This window comes from Labrus bergylta, chromosome 14 (genome assembly GCF_963930695.1).
Source record: "Labrus bergylta chromosome 14, fLabBer1.1, whole genome shotgun sequence".
Taxonomy (NCBI): Eukaryota; Metazoa; Chordata; class Actinopteri; order Labriformes; family Labridae; genus Labrus; species Labrus bergylta.
Window position 1 is genome coordinate 25,152,890 of NC_089208.1, and position 17,888 is coordinate 25,170,777.

The 17,888-nt window shown below is 40.7% G+C and overlaps 1 protein-coding gene across 2 annotated transcripts; it reads right to left on the reverse strand.

Annotated features, from left to right (window-relative positions):
• Positions 1-907: 907 nt before the first annotated feature.
• Positions 908-17,483, reverse strand: samsn1b (SAM domain, SH3 domain and nuclear localisation signals 1b). Of its 2 annotated transcripts, none has more exons than XM_065963360.1 (15): positions 17,328-17,483; positions 13,918-14,052; positions 13,285-13,328; positions 13,081-13,121; positions 12,828-12,908; positions 11,878-11,975; positions 9,090-9,231; positions 7,873-8,258; positions 5,853-5,924; positions 5,577-5,693; positions 3,128-3,260; positions 2,655-2,806; positions 1,949-2,149; positions 1,672-1,822; positions 908-1,298 (listed from the first exon to the last, which is right to left on the reverse strand). In XM_065963360.1, the coding sequence occupies exons 1-15, from the start codon at positions 17,349-17,351 to the stop codon at positions 1,105-1,107; spliced, it is 1,971 nt and encodes a 656-aa protein (XP_065819432.1). In that variant the 5' UTR covers positions 17,352-17,483; the 3' UTR covers positions 908-1,104. The 2 variants fall into 2 exon arrangements, with proteins under 2 accessions (XP_065819432.1, XP_065819431.1); XM_065963359.1 differs by having other exon boundaries at positions 908-1,331.
• Between the last annotated feature and the right edge of the window lie 405 nt (positions 17,484-17,888).

Here is a 17,888-nt window from a genome sequence, read left to right on the forward strand (position 1 = left end):
AGTGCAACAGTAGGGCCACCCCATTCACAAAAGTCTGGACACGCCCCCCTATCCATCGGTTCTTCTTCAGTCGTATTCGCAACGAAGTCCTGTTTTTATGTCTTGAGATTCATCTTCCCTGAGTGGGCGGGTCAATCTCTCTTCCCCCTATGTGGTGGCTGGGCTAGCAATTGGACCAGAAGGGGTTCATTTAAAGAAAAAATGTTTGAACCTCTGAGTGAAACATTAAGATGAAGGGTTAGGGTTAGGGTTCTGCCCTCTGAGTCTGCCTTCTCACCGTAAACAATAGGACATGGAGCAAGAAAGCCAGAGCCACCCAATCCCTTCCAGAGAGGGGGCGTGGTCAGACACAACTCATTTACATTTAAAGGTACAGACACAGAAACAGCCTGTTCTGAGCAGGGCTGAAATAGAGGGGTTTATAGATCAAAATACAGAATCAGAGTGGATTTAGAACAAGAAACTTCACACACATGTTTTGAGGAGCTCTGAGACTTATTTAAACTGTAAAATTATATTTGTGAACTAATACAGGACCTTTAAAGCTCCTTAGAGGAAGTTCTGGTTCTGCCCATTTTGGCGACCCCATCTGGACACCACTGTCTTGGATACATTTGTTGTGTACATATATTAGTGTTTGTAAGTCGTAAATGATTAATCTTGTTGCTGATGGTCTTGTTTGCTTTTGTAGCTCATAAACTGACATCTGTATTAATTTCAGTTTGTTTCATTACCAGTTCAAAACTTGTTACAGGAGCTTTAAAGAGCTTCAGCTACAGTAGAACATGAGGGTTACTTAAATCACATGTTTTTTTTTCTATAAAATGGTGAACTTAGAGTTCTGGCTTTAAGAAGTTTCTTTGAAATAAAGTTACTTGAAAAATGGAATTAGGAAAAAAAGAAAAACTGTTTCTTAAAATCTTTTATTCAGACATATGACATCTTGAAGTGGAGTATGTATATTGGAAAAGGCTAGGAAAGGGCATTCTTTGTACATAATTGGAAGTTACACTGTTGCAAGTCATTTAAAAAAACAGCGTTCGTCTGAAAAATCACCTCAAAGCAGGTGTGGTAAAGAATGGGTTGTAAAAGAATGGGTGATGCTCATGAAGCTGCCGTCTCAGCCGGCAGAGGGTACTGAAGGAAGAAGTGAAGGTGTGCGTCCTCTGTGCTGTTTTCGGGACTGTCAGACGACATGTGGCAGCCGGAGTCTCTGGGGCCGCTGCTCACTTCTGCCTTCATGTTCTCGACGGGGGTCTCTGCCTCCTGATTGGCCTCGCTCTTCGGCTGCCAATCAGCTGTAAAGCAGAGGAGACGGCTGGTTGGACGTACTGTCATAGAGCAGAATGGATGAGCAGTAAGTAATCCTTTACAGCCATTATTCATGTGCATTACAGCTCAACAGCCAATCTGTCTGCCCCTCATGTCCTTGTGTGTCCCGTTCTATTCTCAGAAATGCTCTTTGAGGTTATCCTGTTATCCTTAACCTCTTTAGCCGTGGCCCTGTTACCCTCCAAGTCTTATCTGCTTGAGGTGCAATGTCACTCTTCCCCTTTCCTTTCTCAATGTAAACATCTCAGCGAATATTTTTTAAGGTCTTATCATATCCAAAAAAAAGTGCACTATGCTGCTGTCCTTGGATGACCCTTTTGTGCCTTTCCCATTACTCACAGTACATTTGCTGCAGGGAGTCGACAGCAGTGAGAAGACGATGCCGGTGCTCTGGATCAGTCACATTCAGCTCCGTCAGGTGATGCTCCCTCAGCCTCATCAAGTCATCCACTGTTTGGTACCCGTTCAGCTGCAGAGAGGACGTGTACTCCTGGAGAAGCAAGAGTAGAAAAAAAAACCATTTACACTGTAGAAGAGGAGAAAACACCCTCCTGTACGGAAGATGATTCTTGCCACATTAAAATCAGTCAAATCCATAAATAATAAAACAACTTACCTCCAAGCTGAGACGCCTTAACACTTCCTGGACGGTGGATTTCTGGCTCTCTCTTTGGGTTTGTGTCTCCTCACGGGAATCGGGTCTCTCCTCTGCGAGCTCATCTACATAAATGAACTTGAAATTGCCCAATTTGCCGTTCAGCATCCCTGTCCATATTCCCATGGGGGGTTTGGCAAAGATGTCAATCACATCTCCCACCTGAATGAGAGTGTAGTAGAGATTAATTAAGATTATCTGACAGGGACAAAAATACTCAGAGAAGAGAGATAGGGTGTTCCAGATTTGGCTGTAAAATCTTTTCATTTGGGAAGGTTACAATGGCTTAACTTGACATTTCAATCAGAGTATGTTCTCACTCCCAGTCATCAGTATCCTTCACCATTTGCGCTCGTTTTTTCTTTTTGCAAGTTAATTGACAGTCTCTGAAGTGCCGCACCTATTGTGTTTAGAAAAGTTATGAAGACAGTAGTGTAACCCCCTGTGGCCTGCTATAAGATGAAGGATGTGAGTGTAAGCAGACATTTATTGCATTGTGTTAGAGTGAGAGAGTGTCATGCACACTCGCCATCCAGTAGACCTGGATGGCCGGTTATATTCAGCTTAAGCTGATCTGTGTCTTTGTAATTCAGAGAACGGACAATTTGTCTACACATGCACGCTTACAAGTCCCTTTTTTGTTTCTAAAGGTGAACCAAATATTTACCTTGAGCTTGAGGGATTCAGTGTCGTATGGACTTGGCACAAAGTCAGTGTGGACTCTTGCTCTTCCACAGAAGTGTCTAGAGGACAACAGATCATCGTCCAGCCTCAGACTGTCTCTGTTACTGGACCAGCCGGACCCACTGGTGACTCCGCCTGACGAAGAGCAGACAAACAAGAGTGCTTGATAACCCCACAACTAACAGATGGAATCAATTTCTCACAATCACAGCCACATTTATTGCATTCACACATACAAGGAATTTGTCTTGGTGTTTTTTTGTTGCAAACAAACAAAGAGCATTAGAGTAGAATATAAAAGTAGTTCTTCTGATGTCAGTAACAAGGCAGCTTAAGTCTGAGTAGTGGATTCCGTTCTTGATAGTAAGTTCAGCTTTATAAATAAATGCATCTTAAGGGGAGTACGAGATCCTTAAGAGAGGATTGCATCATGGCTCTGTGCCCACAGGTGCTTACTTGAGGAGCTTTGTCCACTGTTGAGGCTGTAGAGGCTTTCCAGAGAGTCACCAGACCGCCTGTGATGTGCTTTCACAAACACTCCCCCACCAACTTTCCTCTTTTCTGCTTCATCTCTCCGTGTGTTTCCTTCCTGCACAGTCAAAAACACAGAGTCACACTTTTATCTGCCTTATATTTCTGTTTAGGTTCACTGCATGGGTTATCTCCCACTTCAGGCAAACAAAAGAGAAAAGCTAACCAACCAGAGAGCTGAGTCAGGGCCCCTTGAACTGCTACGTTTCACTTCCCGTGTGACACAACAGCTCAGTCTCCCAGTTTATGCTGGGACACGCAGCTTTTCTGGCAAGCGAGAGACTTAATCCTGCAGGGGTTGCCCTGCTTTTAATAGCTGAAACCTGTAGGAGGTGTGTTGTGAGCTTTAATCCCCAACTACATGTGCTCAGATTTTAACTTCCTGTTCCTGTGCATGGCGTTTCACATCATGGACCATATCTATGGAGCTATTATTGTGGCAAAACTATTTGAATATGTGTACACAGATCCACAAATGCGTAAACAAATCTGCAAATATGTAGACCAATTTTGAAATATTTACTTATTTATTAAAGGCATGGCAGCCTATCCTGTGAGCCTGAGCTCAGGGCAACAAACCCCACTAATGTGTTTGCAGATCGTCAGACACTCATTTGAAGATATGTGTATGCATTTGTGGATCTTGCACGGCAGGAGTGTTGCAAAAGTCACGTGTAAAATGACAGCCAATGGAGAGGCCCGCCTCAGTTGTAAGCGATCATTTGTGTGTATTTTCATTGCCATTAATAAATAAGTAAATATTGGTCAACATATTTGCAGATTAGTTTACGCATTTGTGGATCTTTTTATGCATTTGTGGATCTGTGTGTGCATATTCAAATAGTTTTGCCACAATGATAGCTCCATACATATCTGCATAACTCCATAAAAGTGAAGACCTTGATTCTGAATGGGATGCACCTGAAACTACAACAGGTCAAGACAATACTGCTCAAGAATATGAGATGATTCGAACAGTTTCTGAAAGAGTCAGTCGACCTGGGTAAAAGCAAGGGAGGCCTGGAAATAGTTATGTACTACCAGTAGTAGACACATTAAAAATTAAAAATGTTATGTGAATATATTGAAATAAATTAAATCATGGTTTTTGAGCACAAGCACTTTTCTTGAAGCAAGAATGTGTGACTTTTTGATCCAGTAGATGCCGCACTTGAGCACCAGCATTAAACCAAAACAAACTGCTGTTCGACACCTCCGCTATTCTGAGGCCTCCGCTCAGCGACACACCTCCAAGCCCCCTCCACACACAAAGGAGTTATCAATTAGTACGCACCATAATTTAGCACCAATAAATGCAAGCGGCGGACAAAATTGTCCTTTGCATGAGCTGCAATTGCCTGGGGCCTGCATTGATGTTAGCAGGCTAATGTTAGCACACTTTAGTTAGCTCATAGCTTCACTTTGCACATAAATTAACACAGAATGACCATGATCTAAACACATTTAGGTGACATACAAATAAGCAGTGAGTATGTTCTTCTTTTCTCTAGTCCTTGACTAAAACAGTTTTAAACTCAAGGCCGTCCGGTCCATGTAAACATGATGTAAACACGGCTCTGACAACATTACAGCTGAGGGGACTCCGGCTTATCACAGTCGTGACTCAGAGAGACATTTATAGAGGATAAACTTGATATCTGCTGTATTTATGTGTAAAATGTTGCACATACTTCCTTTAAAGAAATGTACTTTTGGTTTGTGAGCGGCATATATAACACAATCAATTTTCTTAAAGTAGCTTTAACACTCCGAACTAGAGGACGTCTCAACGGGCCACATGTAAACACAGAGCTTCACATATGTAACACAGCGACGAGGTGTCAATGAGCTGTAATTTTAAGGCACCAGTGACAGTATAGACTAAAAGCCTAATAGGATAACAAGTGAGAATACCTGACCCCTCTTAGACACTCCCTTGGCAATCTCAAAACAACACTACTGACAAACACAAATCATAATAAACACAATAAAAATGAAATGTATAGAGCATAATTGGAATATTTGAAACATTTTGATTATTACTTCTGTAACACTAAATGCTTCAGAATTATGAAGGATACTCTGGTGAAAAATGTCATAAACCTCATTCATTTTGTTTTTTTTCTAGCTATAATTCTTTAACCCTATAAGGAGGATGTGTCAATCCTTCTGTTTTAAGTGCTAATGTTAAGACCAGGCTGTGGAGCCCTCTCTGTAGATCATAGTTTGATTGTTAGTTAACAGTCTGGCAGAACAGGTGTGTGTCTGACAGCTGTGTCTTGTTGTTGGCAGATGTTATTTCATTAGGTTTGAAACACATCAAAAGCAGGGTAGTGTTAGTATGAATAAGATCTCTATCGAGTGCATCACATACTTTAGAAGTTGTCTTTATTTTCTCTGGTGAGGCCTTGACGTTCTTCCTGTCACTTTGTGATGAAGTCTGAGTCTCCTTCCTCTCCACCCAGACATCGTTCGGCTCCTCATTCTGCACCTGCAGTAAAAACATCAAAACACATTTCTTATCAGCTTTCCCCGACTGCAGCCAAAAGACAAACATGATGTATATTTAAGTCTAAAAAACACATTAGTCTGAGAGGGCTAAATTCCTAGATGATCAATCTTTCAGATTAAGGAGGTTCGTTTCTCTTACCAATGAGCTTCCATCATCCTGCGGCTCCTTTAAAGGCTGAACAAGAGGTTCAAATCTCCCAAATCTGGTTAACTATTTGGGAAAAAAGAGAGATTACAACGAGTGTTTTCTGGTGACAGATGGGTATACGATCTGCCCTTGTGTGTGACCCCACAACATAAACAGCTGGGTGTTTATGCCCTGTTTATGATTTGTGCTGTGAATTAGGTTAAACCGCGGCAGCCATACAAATCTTAGATGAAGTATTTTTCTCATCCTGGATGAAAATATTGTGACTACTAGGGATGATCAAGTTGCACTGATCTTGTACTGTTAATGTGTTATGTTGGGGAGAGGTTAACTGGATATAATGCACATATCATTTCACAGATAATTCCTCATTAATCTGCAGCTCTTTATCCTTCCATCATCCTATAACTGCTAGGGGTGTTGAAATCGTTTCCACGATGCATCGCAATGTGAACGATTCTGCATCGATGGAGCATTATCCGTTATTGCATATTGTTGTTGCTTGTAGATCTGTAATATATAATAATTTATTTGGCTTACAATGTAAAGACTTTTTTTTGACATTGTTTTCTTAAGCATTTCCTAAATAATAAAAAACCCATCATGATGTTTGAGATATCCAATATGAGCACGCACAGCCCTAATAAGTTCCATTAACAAAGTGAGACAGTGCAGAAACAAAAGAGTCATTCTCTCCTGGTTTTCCGTTAGCTTCAGTTTAGCGGTCATTTAGCGCTGAGAGCATCTGTTACATGGACTCTTTGGCTTACTACCCAACAGTGACTGTTAGTGAAGCGAGGCCCTCTGTCATGCACTGAATGGTTTCATGAGCAACGAGTCACACAGCTGTTCTAAATACTGGAAACAATTAACAAACATGGATTCATTTGATGGCTATTGGATGTATACGGTTTCCTATTTGCTGTTTTAAAAAAAACATCAACTACAGCTTAATCTGTTCTTTTACTTGTTTATAAAGCTTTACATGACTTTACTCCTCCCTACATCACAGAACTTCTTTCATTTTCTGTTCCAGCTGTAACTTACTTTTGCACTTCTATAACTCATCCATGATGTATAAGCCTGTTTCTGACAGCTGCTCACTACCTGCCCAGGCGCTGCCTCACTTATCAGCAAAACAAACATGGCAGCAGCAACGATGGCGTCTTAGTTTCGGAGTGGCCATTGCTGGGAATGAAGTGTAGCCTATACACGCCATATATGTGCATATATTTTTTGCATGAAATAGTGCCCGCAATGAGCCACAGAGGTCTCATCTTTCTCAGATTTCAAAATTGCTGCGGTTTTTGTTGTAAGAAATAAACATCACAGGCGCCTGTGTGAACACCAAGCGGCAACCTCCGGTCTTAAAGAATGAAGCCAATGCCTCAGGGAAAAATCCTGCAGTTCATCGAGTGTCCACTTGACAGATACACATGACGCAATTTTTACAGCATAAATTAGCATGGTTCAAAAAACGAAATAGGTCGTTATTGTCATAATGGGCACACACTGAACGGGTGGTGAATTTTTTGCAAATTAGGCGCTTGGCTGACCTGATTGACAGGTGGGCGTGATGTAACGGTTTGTCAAGAGGTTTAAAACCCGCCTCAGCTCCAGCTCTCAGCCTGTCATTAGGTTGACTGAAAGTTAGACTGAGACAGGATTTCCAGCATGGAGACTGCTGCTGATGAGCCTGTTGACCCCCCCACCCTAACAGATGGGTGACATCACTCAGGCTTCATCCATTAATATTTACAGTATATGGTAAACACCATACCCAGGATTAGGCTCATAACCGTGATACTCAATTCCATGTTAACACGCTCAATAATTTACATTATATTAAGGAGAAGAATTCTCACTGAGGTTGTAGAAAGAAAATATTGGGATTTCTCAAATTTCGCACTTTTCCTTTAAAATTGAACATGTTATATTTGTGTTTATATACCACTGGTTTAGTTCATTTGTCAGAGTGTCCTGAGAGTACACACACAAAGGTTTGTCTTACTGTGTTCTGTGAGAACTGCAACTCTGTGATGGAGGGGACCGTCAGCGGAGGAGGACACAGATCCGGCTGTTTGCTGTCCAGTTCCTGTATCAAACTCTCGAATCGATCCCACTCTGTGGTCCAGGGCAGCGACAAGCTCCCCCCGCAGACCCACAGTTCATGCTGAGGCTGTTGACAGGTGTGATAGAAGGGAGACCAGGGCTGTGGACACTCGAACGGGCTCCACCAAACTCCCTCCTCCTTTGACTCCACATGGACATCTGTGGCTCTTTGTTGCTGTTGCTGCGGTGATGAAGCAGCTTTGGCTAGCGTCTTATCCGTTCTCCTCCCCAGGCCGATGCAGGTCAGCACCGGATTGTTGTTACTGAACACATCGGCCAAATGATCTGAAAAGAGCGGGAATAAATGTTAGTGATAGTTAATGCAACTACGTAAGCCATGAGAGGTGAAGGAAGAAAAAAAGCAGGTGTGGTTCATCGACTTTGTCAGAACTTAAATAGTTTTTCTCACCTTTGTTCAGGACAGGAATTTTTTTTAAGAACAGGGATAACTTAAACTTTTAAATATCGTCCTCATACGACATCAACCAATGCACACTGCCTTGATGTACGTACAAAAACTACCTCATGTAAATGAACCAATCTGTTACATTATTACATCATTTATTTTCATGTTGATTTCAGCATCTTCTGCACTATCCATCACTGCCCCCATTGCCTTATTACCGTATTCAGTCTTTGTTTTCTTTTGTCAGTTTATTGTTTTCCTTGTTTGTGTGAGCATAACTGAGCAATGAAGCTGGTTCTGATTCTGACAAATTATTACATTTTTGCAACTGTGTAGCAACTGGTAATAAAAGTTTTTCTAGTTGAAGAAAAAAAGGGTTCTTCTTGGATTGTTTGTCAGGTGAAAATAAAGGTTGCTGGGTCGTTGTTGTTTATTTTTTGCCTCTAATGAAAGAGGAACAAGTTTGTGTAAAATGGGGAAAAATTTCCCAAGTTTAGTTCTACAAATATTACTGGTGAAAGAAGTTTCTATTTTGTAATATACATTTTGCACCTGTACAATGTTTTAAATAGAGGAGAGAAAACAACTTAGATCACTGTTACAGAATGAATCACCAGAATTCTCTTTATTTCCTCACCTCTCAGGTCGTCTGTATGCAACACTTCTTCATGCACATATCAGATAACATCATTCCTTCTACTATAACTCACCATGACTGTCTGATAAACTCTTCCCTTTCCCTGCTGCGCTCTGTTGTCCCTTCTTTGTGTGGACCAGATTCTGTAACTTCTTTATTCTGCCTGTGGTGTGCGTTGAATATGAATCTGCTGTGTCAGCTGTAGTTTCACCACCCTGCAAGAAAGAAAGAATATTATGCATCTAGTGCAGGGCAATGACATTCAGCACTAACCACAAGTACTGCTTTACAATCCATCCATCCATCCATTATCTATACTGCTTTCTCCATTCGGGTTTGTGGGAGGCTGGAGCCGATCCCAGCTGTCATTGGTCGAGAGGCGGGGTTACACCCTGCACTGATTGCCAGTCAATCACAGGGCCTTACAATAGTAGAATATATTTGTTTAAATACAATATTTTTGCTTTCACATGACTGACCTTTGCACATTAATTCAACTAGAATCAGGGAAAGTATTTCTATTCCAAATGTGACTACCTGTCTCTTGTTGGATTTTTTTGTTTTAGCAGCAACCTCTGGAGTTGAAAAAGAAGCCAATACAGAAGTTATTCTGAGACAGCATTTGCAATACGGCTACAAAAATTGTTGGGCTTTAAAATAAATCAATGGGTGACATCACTGAGACCACATCCATGTTATATACAGTCCACACTCTTCTCTATAATGAGGGTGTGGTATTTAATTTGAGAGCAAGACTTCCAAAATTGTCATTATTTTCCCCAAAACCATGCAATGAAATATTCCCTGCTTGAACTTAGATTTGCTCTGCTTGCGTTCAGACTTTATGCCTTGCATTACAATTGTTTCTTGCATCATTTCTGCTCTCCAGTTTTAGCCCTTCATGGTCCTCACATTCAGGCTGTTTCTTTGCCCTCATGAAACATCTGCTCTCTGATTTCTTGAACCACCCTATTAAAATCCCCCACTATCAAACCAACAGAAAAAGACAGTGATAATGGAAAGATGTACCCCTCCACATCTTTAATATAGTGTCATCACACAAAGTTTCCTGCTGAATAAGGTCCTTTACTTTCCATGCTTTAAGGGTCTTTGGTTGATAATACTTTCCCTTTAAATGAAGTAATTTCTCAGAGCTTACAACTTTTAAGTGAAGTATCTGAAAAATTCTCTAACTTCTGTCGACATCGAACTAAGGCGTGTTGCTTAAGTAAGGCTGTTTTCGAACCTACCTACTTTATTAGTAGTACATGCTGAGTCGGCCAAAGTGCAGTATGCAGTCTGCAAACAAATGTAAGATCTGCAGTATGCCAAAAATACCCGGATGTCGTGCTTATACAGGAAAAATACACAATACGCATCAGACCAGTCTTCCTCACGTACTGTTTCCCATAATGCTAAGCGCCAGGTCAGAGATCAAAATGCTTCATCGTAACAGGAAAAAAAAAATCACAATCATACCAAACTTCACAAAGATACCACCAAGTATCTTTTTCTGACACTGAAAATCATGGACATTTAAATGAAATTAAGTTCATAACTTAGGTTCGAGAGCCAGACAACACCCAAACCACATCTTCAATCACCTGACAAGCCTACTTATACTGAGCCATCCAACTCCACACCGTTTGTCTCAGTTCTTCGACCCACCCTCCCTTCCTCTCATCCATTCATCTCGTTTGTCCCATAGACACAGTCTGGGCCGTGATCAGCTCGGGAATCCCCGTCCTGAGTCTCCCTCTGCCCTGCAGTCAGTCCATCCTTCCTGACAACATCCTCTTCCATCAGAATCATTACCTCAACATACACGCATCCGTCTCATCATTCATATGATCTATCATTAAATGTCTAAAACACATGTGGTTGTGGCGTGGTCTATGCTATTGAATCACTTTGTCAGATCCCTTGAGACTGTAAGTGGATGCCACACTTTAGTGGTGTTTGCCGTCAGCTGGTCTGTTGTTAACTTCCTCATCCAAGACCGGAAACCAGCTCTTATAACCGGGCCTGGCATTCTGCAAAATAACCACCGACTGGCAGCCATACTACTGTTAATCACAGTACAAAGTACTGATAAACTTTATTCCCTCTATGACCACGTCTAAACGAAGAGCTGGATGCTTCTCTTTTTGTTGTATCCTTTCTTCACGTTCAGCTAGCATGCAGATCAAAATACAAATGTTCAAAAGAGCACAGAGCAGACACAAGTGATACGTAGAAAGCAGATTAAAGGTTTCAAAAGTGGATTAGAGAGGACTGTGGGTCTGATTTAGCTGACTTCATTCACTCTCAGGTTTACTTCAAATTTACTTTTACTCTCTGTTACCTGCACCCTGAATCACATAGACATATCAAGTGACTTAACTTTGAATCATTTGTCAGGTGATACCATTTAAAAATGTTAACAGAAAAAAAGCACTTTTATGAAATGTCCTGACATAGTTTTTTATTAATGATTAAAAGATTCTGTTGTTAAATATCACCCATCCAATTCATCAGTTACATAATCAGAGAGTGGAAGATTAAAAAAGATGAACAATAGTCATCCCTCACATGCATCAGCATGTGCACAATCAGGCAGGTATGTCAGGTGAGTCTGCCTGGCCGTCATGTGGATCCAGGATTACAAAAGACTAAAGTCTGCCATCTGCACCGCTTCAGGAAATCATCAGCATTTGTTTCACTGAAGTGATTGTGTCCGAGTGAATGATGAGACCTCATTAAAGTAGGAAAATTCAACTTTTATCTTCAGTGTTACTCTGTATTCGGTTACTAAAATCCAGATTATGATGTATTAATATTTTCTTTCAATGAAGTCGTCTATCAGAGCGCTGAGGTTTTACCTGAGCTGGTGGATGTGTCTCTGTGCTGTCAGATCTCAGCTCCCTCAAGCTGCCGTTTCTTGTCAACGTGCTGCTCTGACTGGAGGCTTTACACTTTTCTGTAGGATAAATCCACACACGACAGACAAAAAACATTATTTCATATGTTGTCAAACATGCAAATCAACGGGGCCACTCACTGGGTGGATCATGGTCAGAGTCTGCAATCTTCTACACATCAGCCACAGATTTGACTCACAGCCAATAGGCCCTTTGATGCACATCTACGTCCACTCTCTCCTCCTCACATTTCCTCTTCAGCTAACTTATCATTAAAGGCCAAAAGACTAATCTCACACACATAAAAACATGCAAATCCAGGGTACAATTTAGGCAGCCATTTTCCTCTCACATGAAGCTCAGGGAGCAAAGCTGAAGTTCTGTCGTATTGTTAATGTTAAATGTGTGTTAAACTGCGGTTAATTAGGATATTGTAGGAAATCTTATAGAAAAGACAAAATCACAAACATTACTCTTCATCAGAGATTTGTCAGAAAAAAATGTCAATGTTTCGGTCCCTCTGAATCTGGTTTCAGTCTTCAGTCTTGAACCCAGTTTTGAAAAACTTTCCAAAGATAGTTAACCCTGAAATATGGCCGACGGCCATCCTGATTTTCAACATTCATTGATTGAGTTCAATTGTGTTTTTTCTGGGTTGATGATCAGTCAGAAAGCTTTGCAATGATAAAAAAAACTTTCCAATTCCCTACATTTATCTGCAACCTTGAACACAGCAGAACAGAATACCAACATTTCAGATTCCCATCTTGAGTGCTGTGTCAATGGGAAATGGCTACCATGTGAATAATGCCTCTTATAACTTCTCTTGCACTAACTTCTTGTATATAGCCTCAGATCACTTGGTTTTTCAGCAGAATCACTTCAGCTTCTTTCACATACACATTTCTTACCTCTGTTGTGGGCTTTGATTTGATTGGACGAGTCTTTCTTATCTCCTGACAACATCAAGCAGCCATTATGAATGTCTCTGACTGCACCAGAGGAGGAGGAGGAGGGGAAGGAAAGCAAACAGAGATCACATTGTAGAAAAGTTTGAATGAGTGTACGATCAAGGTGAGCAGTGTGATGCTGATGTTTTGACTGGAATTAAGTCCTAACCATGTTAATACAAAACCAACACATTGATTAATAATGTGTACCAACCGAGTGTTTCATTGTCCAAAGATGATGTTGGCACATATGACCTAAAGAAGAAGACACATATTAAATATTCTGATGCAAAAATAAATCTACTGAATAAAAGACAAAAAAACCCCAAAAAAACAACAACTGATCTTAATATGAAGATATGCTCAGTGTGCTCACTTAAATATACGTGTACAAGATAATCGAGCACAACTCCTTTACCTTCTGTTTGTTCTTTTCAGTTTCACTGTGCTCTGAGGTCGGTCCTGCATGGGGACAAAAAAACAAAACAAATTATGGCAAAGTCTATGGAAGCCCTGAGGGGCAAAAAGAGAAAACAAATCTGATCATCCATTCAAAGTTCTTTCTCCATTTTCTTCTGCTTATCCGAGGTCGGGTCGCAGTGGCAGCCAGCGCAGTAAGTCAGCCTAGACTTCAACGTTTGAGCATGATGTTACCTAACCAAAAGGCTAATAGGCAAGTCAAGATGGTTACAGTTACACCTGTTCAGCCTCGGCATTGTTGTTTTGTATATTCTGATGTTAGCATTTAGCTCAGGGCATGGCTGTTTCTGAGATGTTCATCTTCATCAGCTCTGACATCAGCTCTGACAAATCCAACAAAACACATTAGATCAGTTAAACAGTGAACATGAGAACACAAACGTTTCACCCCTTGGTTCTTTGTTCTGCAGAGCAGACTTTCAGCTTGAATCACAAACTATACTTTTTTGATGACAATTTTTAGAAGTGTGCAGTATGAGCTGTTAAAAATTGGGTTGAATGCTTGGAAAACATGTGCAGCACCATTCAAAAAAAAAAAACTCTAAATCAAACCTTAAATAAATAAACTTACAGAACTGATGGATAGATCCGAACCACTCCAATCAGGTCTTTGTCTCAGGAGAGCGGGGCTAGTCTGGTATCTGGGGAGGACTTCCTTCAGTGTTTTGCTGTAGGCTGGTTCATAGATGCTTTCTGAGGAGCCCTCCTAAAAAAAAAAAACATCCATCAGTTATCATGGTGACAGACCCAGTACTTAGTTTCACATTTATCGTATAAATTACTGATGGTACATTTATGCTTATAGTTCCTAGAATTTTAATGTTGTTCCAATTGACCTGACGTTGAGAATACAAATAAACAGATATAACTTAATTAAAGCTGGGGGGATTTCTGGTTTTAGCCATTTTGGCGCCCCCTGTGGTCAAAGCAGTACATCGTACCTCTATTCTGATCATGTCCGGTACATGTGTAGGTAGATAAAAATGTTCCTCCAAAAAATGTCATCCCGTTATTTTTATCAGTCAGTCATATCACTCACTATTTTCACTGTGGAAAATGTAAAAAAAGAAAAAAGAAAAAGCTCTTTCCTCAGAAGTGCTCGTCTGAAAACCACCCTGTTGCAATGGTTTCAGACCACAGAGTGTAAATATTAATGGATGAAGCCTGAGTGACATCTGTCACGGCAGGGAGCTCTGGAGGCTCATCGGCAGCAGCCGCCATGTTGGAAATGCTGTCTCAACCTAACTTTCAGTCAACCTAACAACAGGCTGAGAGCTGGAGCTGAGGCGGGTTTTAAACCTCTTGATGAACCGTTACATTGCGCCCACCTGTCAATTTATGAATAACAAGTATAGTTTTCAAAATCAAAACGGAGCCGTTTTAAAACAATTCATCCCCCGTACAGTGTGTGCCCATAAGGACAATAACTAATCAGACCTATTTCATTTTTTGTACCAGGCTGTAAACACGTTTATTTATGCTGTAAAATGGCTTTTTTGCCAGTCATGTGTTTGTGACTCCTGGTGTTCCTGGAGCCAGCCTCAAGCAGATACTGCACTTCGGCATTGTCTTCATTTTTCAAGACCGGAGGTTGCTGCTTGGTTCAGAAATGAAAAATGACAGTAGAAAAATAAATCTAGTTGCTGATGGTCTTGTTTGCTTTAGTAGGTCATACAGAGGCATCACAATTACTTTCAGTCTGTTCCGGAAATGAGTCCTCAATACATAAGTCCTAACTTCAATCTTGATTCCATGACACTTGAACTCTTGCACTTATGTAACGAGCTGCTCATGTCGGGTCGTGTTCTACTGGATCAGCTACACATAAAGAGCTCAACTCTGTTTCTGTACAGAGCAGGGTGGGATTGATGGTAAGAAGCCTGGTCATGTAAACTGTGACACAGATATTGTAAGCTGTCCACTCCTGACCTTCCTCTCAGAAACATTTTATGATTTTATGTTCCCGGGTGCATGTTTTTCCTTCATAGCTTCTCCTCATTCACTTTGCAGTTTTGGTTCTCCATGAATTAAACATCATACTTATAAACAACTGCTTAACCTCAGGTAGTGCAACAAGTTGTGTAAGCGCTGACACAGATCTTTAGTGGTCTTTTCAGGTGAGCATCTTATACTGTTATGTTGTTACAGTTTTGAGTTCAGGAAGTTGATGAGTTTTTGTACTCTTTAAAGATGCTAAATTTAGATTAAAGCTCCAAATCTACTGAGTGACGTAGAAGTAAGTTTAGTGTCAACAGCTACTACGACTACTACTACTACACAGTCACTTTTAATTCAACTGGAGATGTGTGTGTAAATGTTAATCACTTCCAATAACAGCCTACTGGAGAAGAACCTTTAAGGTAACACAAACTACTGCAGAGCTACTTGAAGAAGATGTTAAGTTAACTGACACTACTTAGAAAAGTAGACCAAAGTTATTGTGAGAAATTATTAAATGGACGACAAACAAATGCAACTAAATTAAAACAAAATATTCACATGCTAGTAGAAAACTTGAATTGAAATACCACAAAAATACTCCATGCTTGCAACACATATTTGTCTCTCTATATGTCAGTCAAGGTTGTTGCCAAGAGTGTTGCTGTTTTAATAAATAGAAAAATATTTCTAATGCACCATGGGACAAAGTTCAATACTGATTTGTCTGTAAGCTACATGTGTCGATCAGTCTCAGGCTTTCAGCTGCTGCTCAGCTAGCCTAGCTTATTCCTGCTGCGTAAGGACACGTAGGCTAGCTGTTGTACCAAAAAGGAAGTCAGCGCTTTCTGAAGAGCTCTATAATTGCATGGTTCCTTCAAAAAGTACCAGGCAATGAATATCCTGCATTTCGCTCACACTGCAAATGTCCATTTTCAGTTGCCCACGGTGGAAATGCAGATATGCAAATGAGCAAACACAAACAGTGGGTACAGACAGGAAGTAGCACTGTTAGGGGGCGGCAGTAGCTCAGTCTGTAGGGACTTGGGTTGGGAACCAGAGATTTGGAGGTTTTAAATTTGGGCACCCTTTAAAGTGGGTTTATTTTAAGAATACCCATTTTTAACATGTCATGGACAAAAAAATCCCTCTTTTCATCCAACTATCTAATGAAGCTGGTGTGTACAGAAGTAGATATAACTTTTATATCCCTCTGTATTTATTCCATCTTATTGAACCCTATGTTTTCACATTTTATAGTTTTACATTTTGCGTTATTTTAAAGATCCTATGAGAAGTTTTTAGCTGGTTATGAATCAGGCCGAAAATAAATCTGACGTCTCTTTACGAACTACAAAAGCAAAATGCAATGAAAAGCATCAGCAACTAGATGGACTTTAAAGGTAATTAAAGTTGATGCCTAAAAACTGACGCTGAGGGGTCGATGTCAGACCAAGTGTTTACCTCCTGGCTGCAGAAACAGATTTTAAAATTTAATTTTTCATGGCAAAGATGTCTGATGAGGGATATGTTTGACTGGTTAAAGAAACCAGGATGAGATGAAAACACAAATTTGTACAGGACAAAATCAGCAAGAAGATACAAGATGGTTACAAACCAAAAACCAATGTATCTGAAAGTTTGTAAAAGGAGATTCAATTATTATCCTTCCAAGGTTGTATGTAATTGTATTTGTTTGAACAAACGCCCAGGACATATATGCCTTTATATTTGGGTTACTTACAAATGAACCATGTACTGTGTGTTGTAAGTGAGCAACATGCACAACAGAGAAACAGGAAATCCAAGCCCAGCAAACAAACATCTTCAGACGTCATGAATCTAACAGAGAGGTGAGTTGTTTCTGTGTCTCTTTCTCCTGAGAGACCGTTTCAGCTCCTTGTCTACAACAATAACATCAGCTGTCTGTCCCTCAGCGAGCACCGCCTCTTCTCTGCCTACCTGCTCTTTAAAGGCTGCAGGGACCAAACATATAAGACGGACCTACAAACTGACAGGAGTTTAGAAGATGATGTATCTTACCAGTGTGAAGCAGAACAGGTTCATGTTTGAAGGTCTGTGGAGCCAAAAAGAAAAAAAAAAACAAGCTGCACACCTCGGCCTCTGGGAACCCCTTTCCACGCTCCGAACCTCCACACACACATAAAGTAAAGTAAAACACACACGGTGATGCAGAAGCTCACGCAGCCCCCACGTTGCCTTCAGCCCATTGGCCTAATCCTGAAGTCAAATCCCTGACATAATCCAATAGATGCAGTGAGCCATCACGTCCAGCACAGAGAGAGAAAAAGACTCAGGCCACCCGTGACAAAGAGACCATCAACAACAACAACACACACGGGCTTTGTTTGGCACGGGTCTAAAACGATTATTATAATGACCTGTAGAGATTTACTAATCACTAAGTGAGGTTAAACTGCTGCTGACTGTTTCCTGTGAAAGAAAGGCTGAATTACTGATGAGGTTCTGTCATCACACACGCAGAACATCACATGTACTAGTGGGCACATGCTGGAGCCATTGTTGCATAATACAGTTTGTTTTAATCAGCCCTGGAGTACTTTTAAGCTTTCATTGTTTCGA

What these genes read in the sequence shown, in the direction of transcription:
- samsn1b (XM_065963359.1), bottom strand. Translation starts at nt 17,351, where the DNA reads ATGAACCTGTTCTGCTTCACACTG. An exon ending in ACCTGTTCTGCTTCACACTG is followed by an intron (nt 14,053 to 17,327) that starts GTAAGATACATC and finishes TTTTTTTTTTAG; the next exon opens with GAGGGCTCCTCAGAAAGCAT. An exon ending in CTCCCTGCAGCAAATGTACT is followed by an intron (nt 1,332 to 1,671) that starts GTGAGTAATGGG and finishes GCTCTATGACAG; the next exon opens with TACGTCCAACCAGCCGTCTC.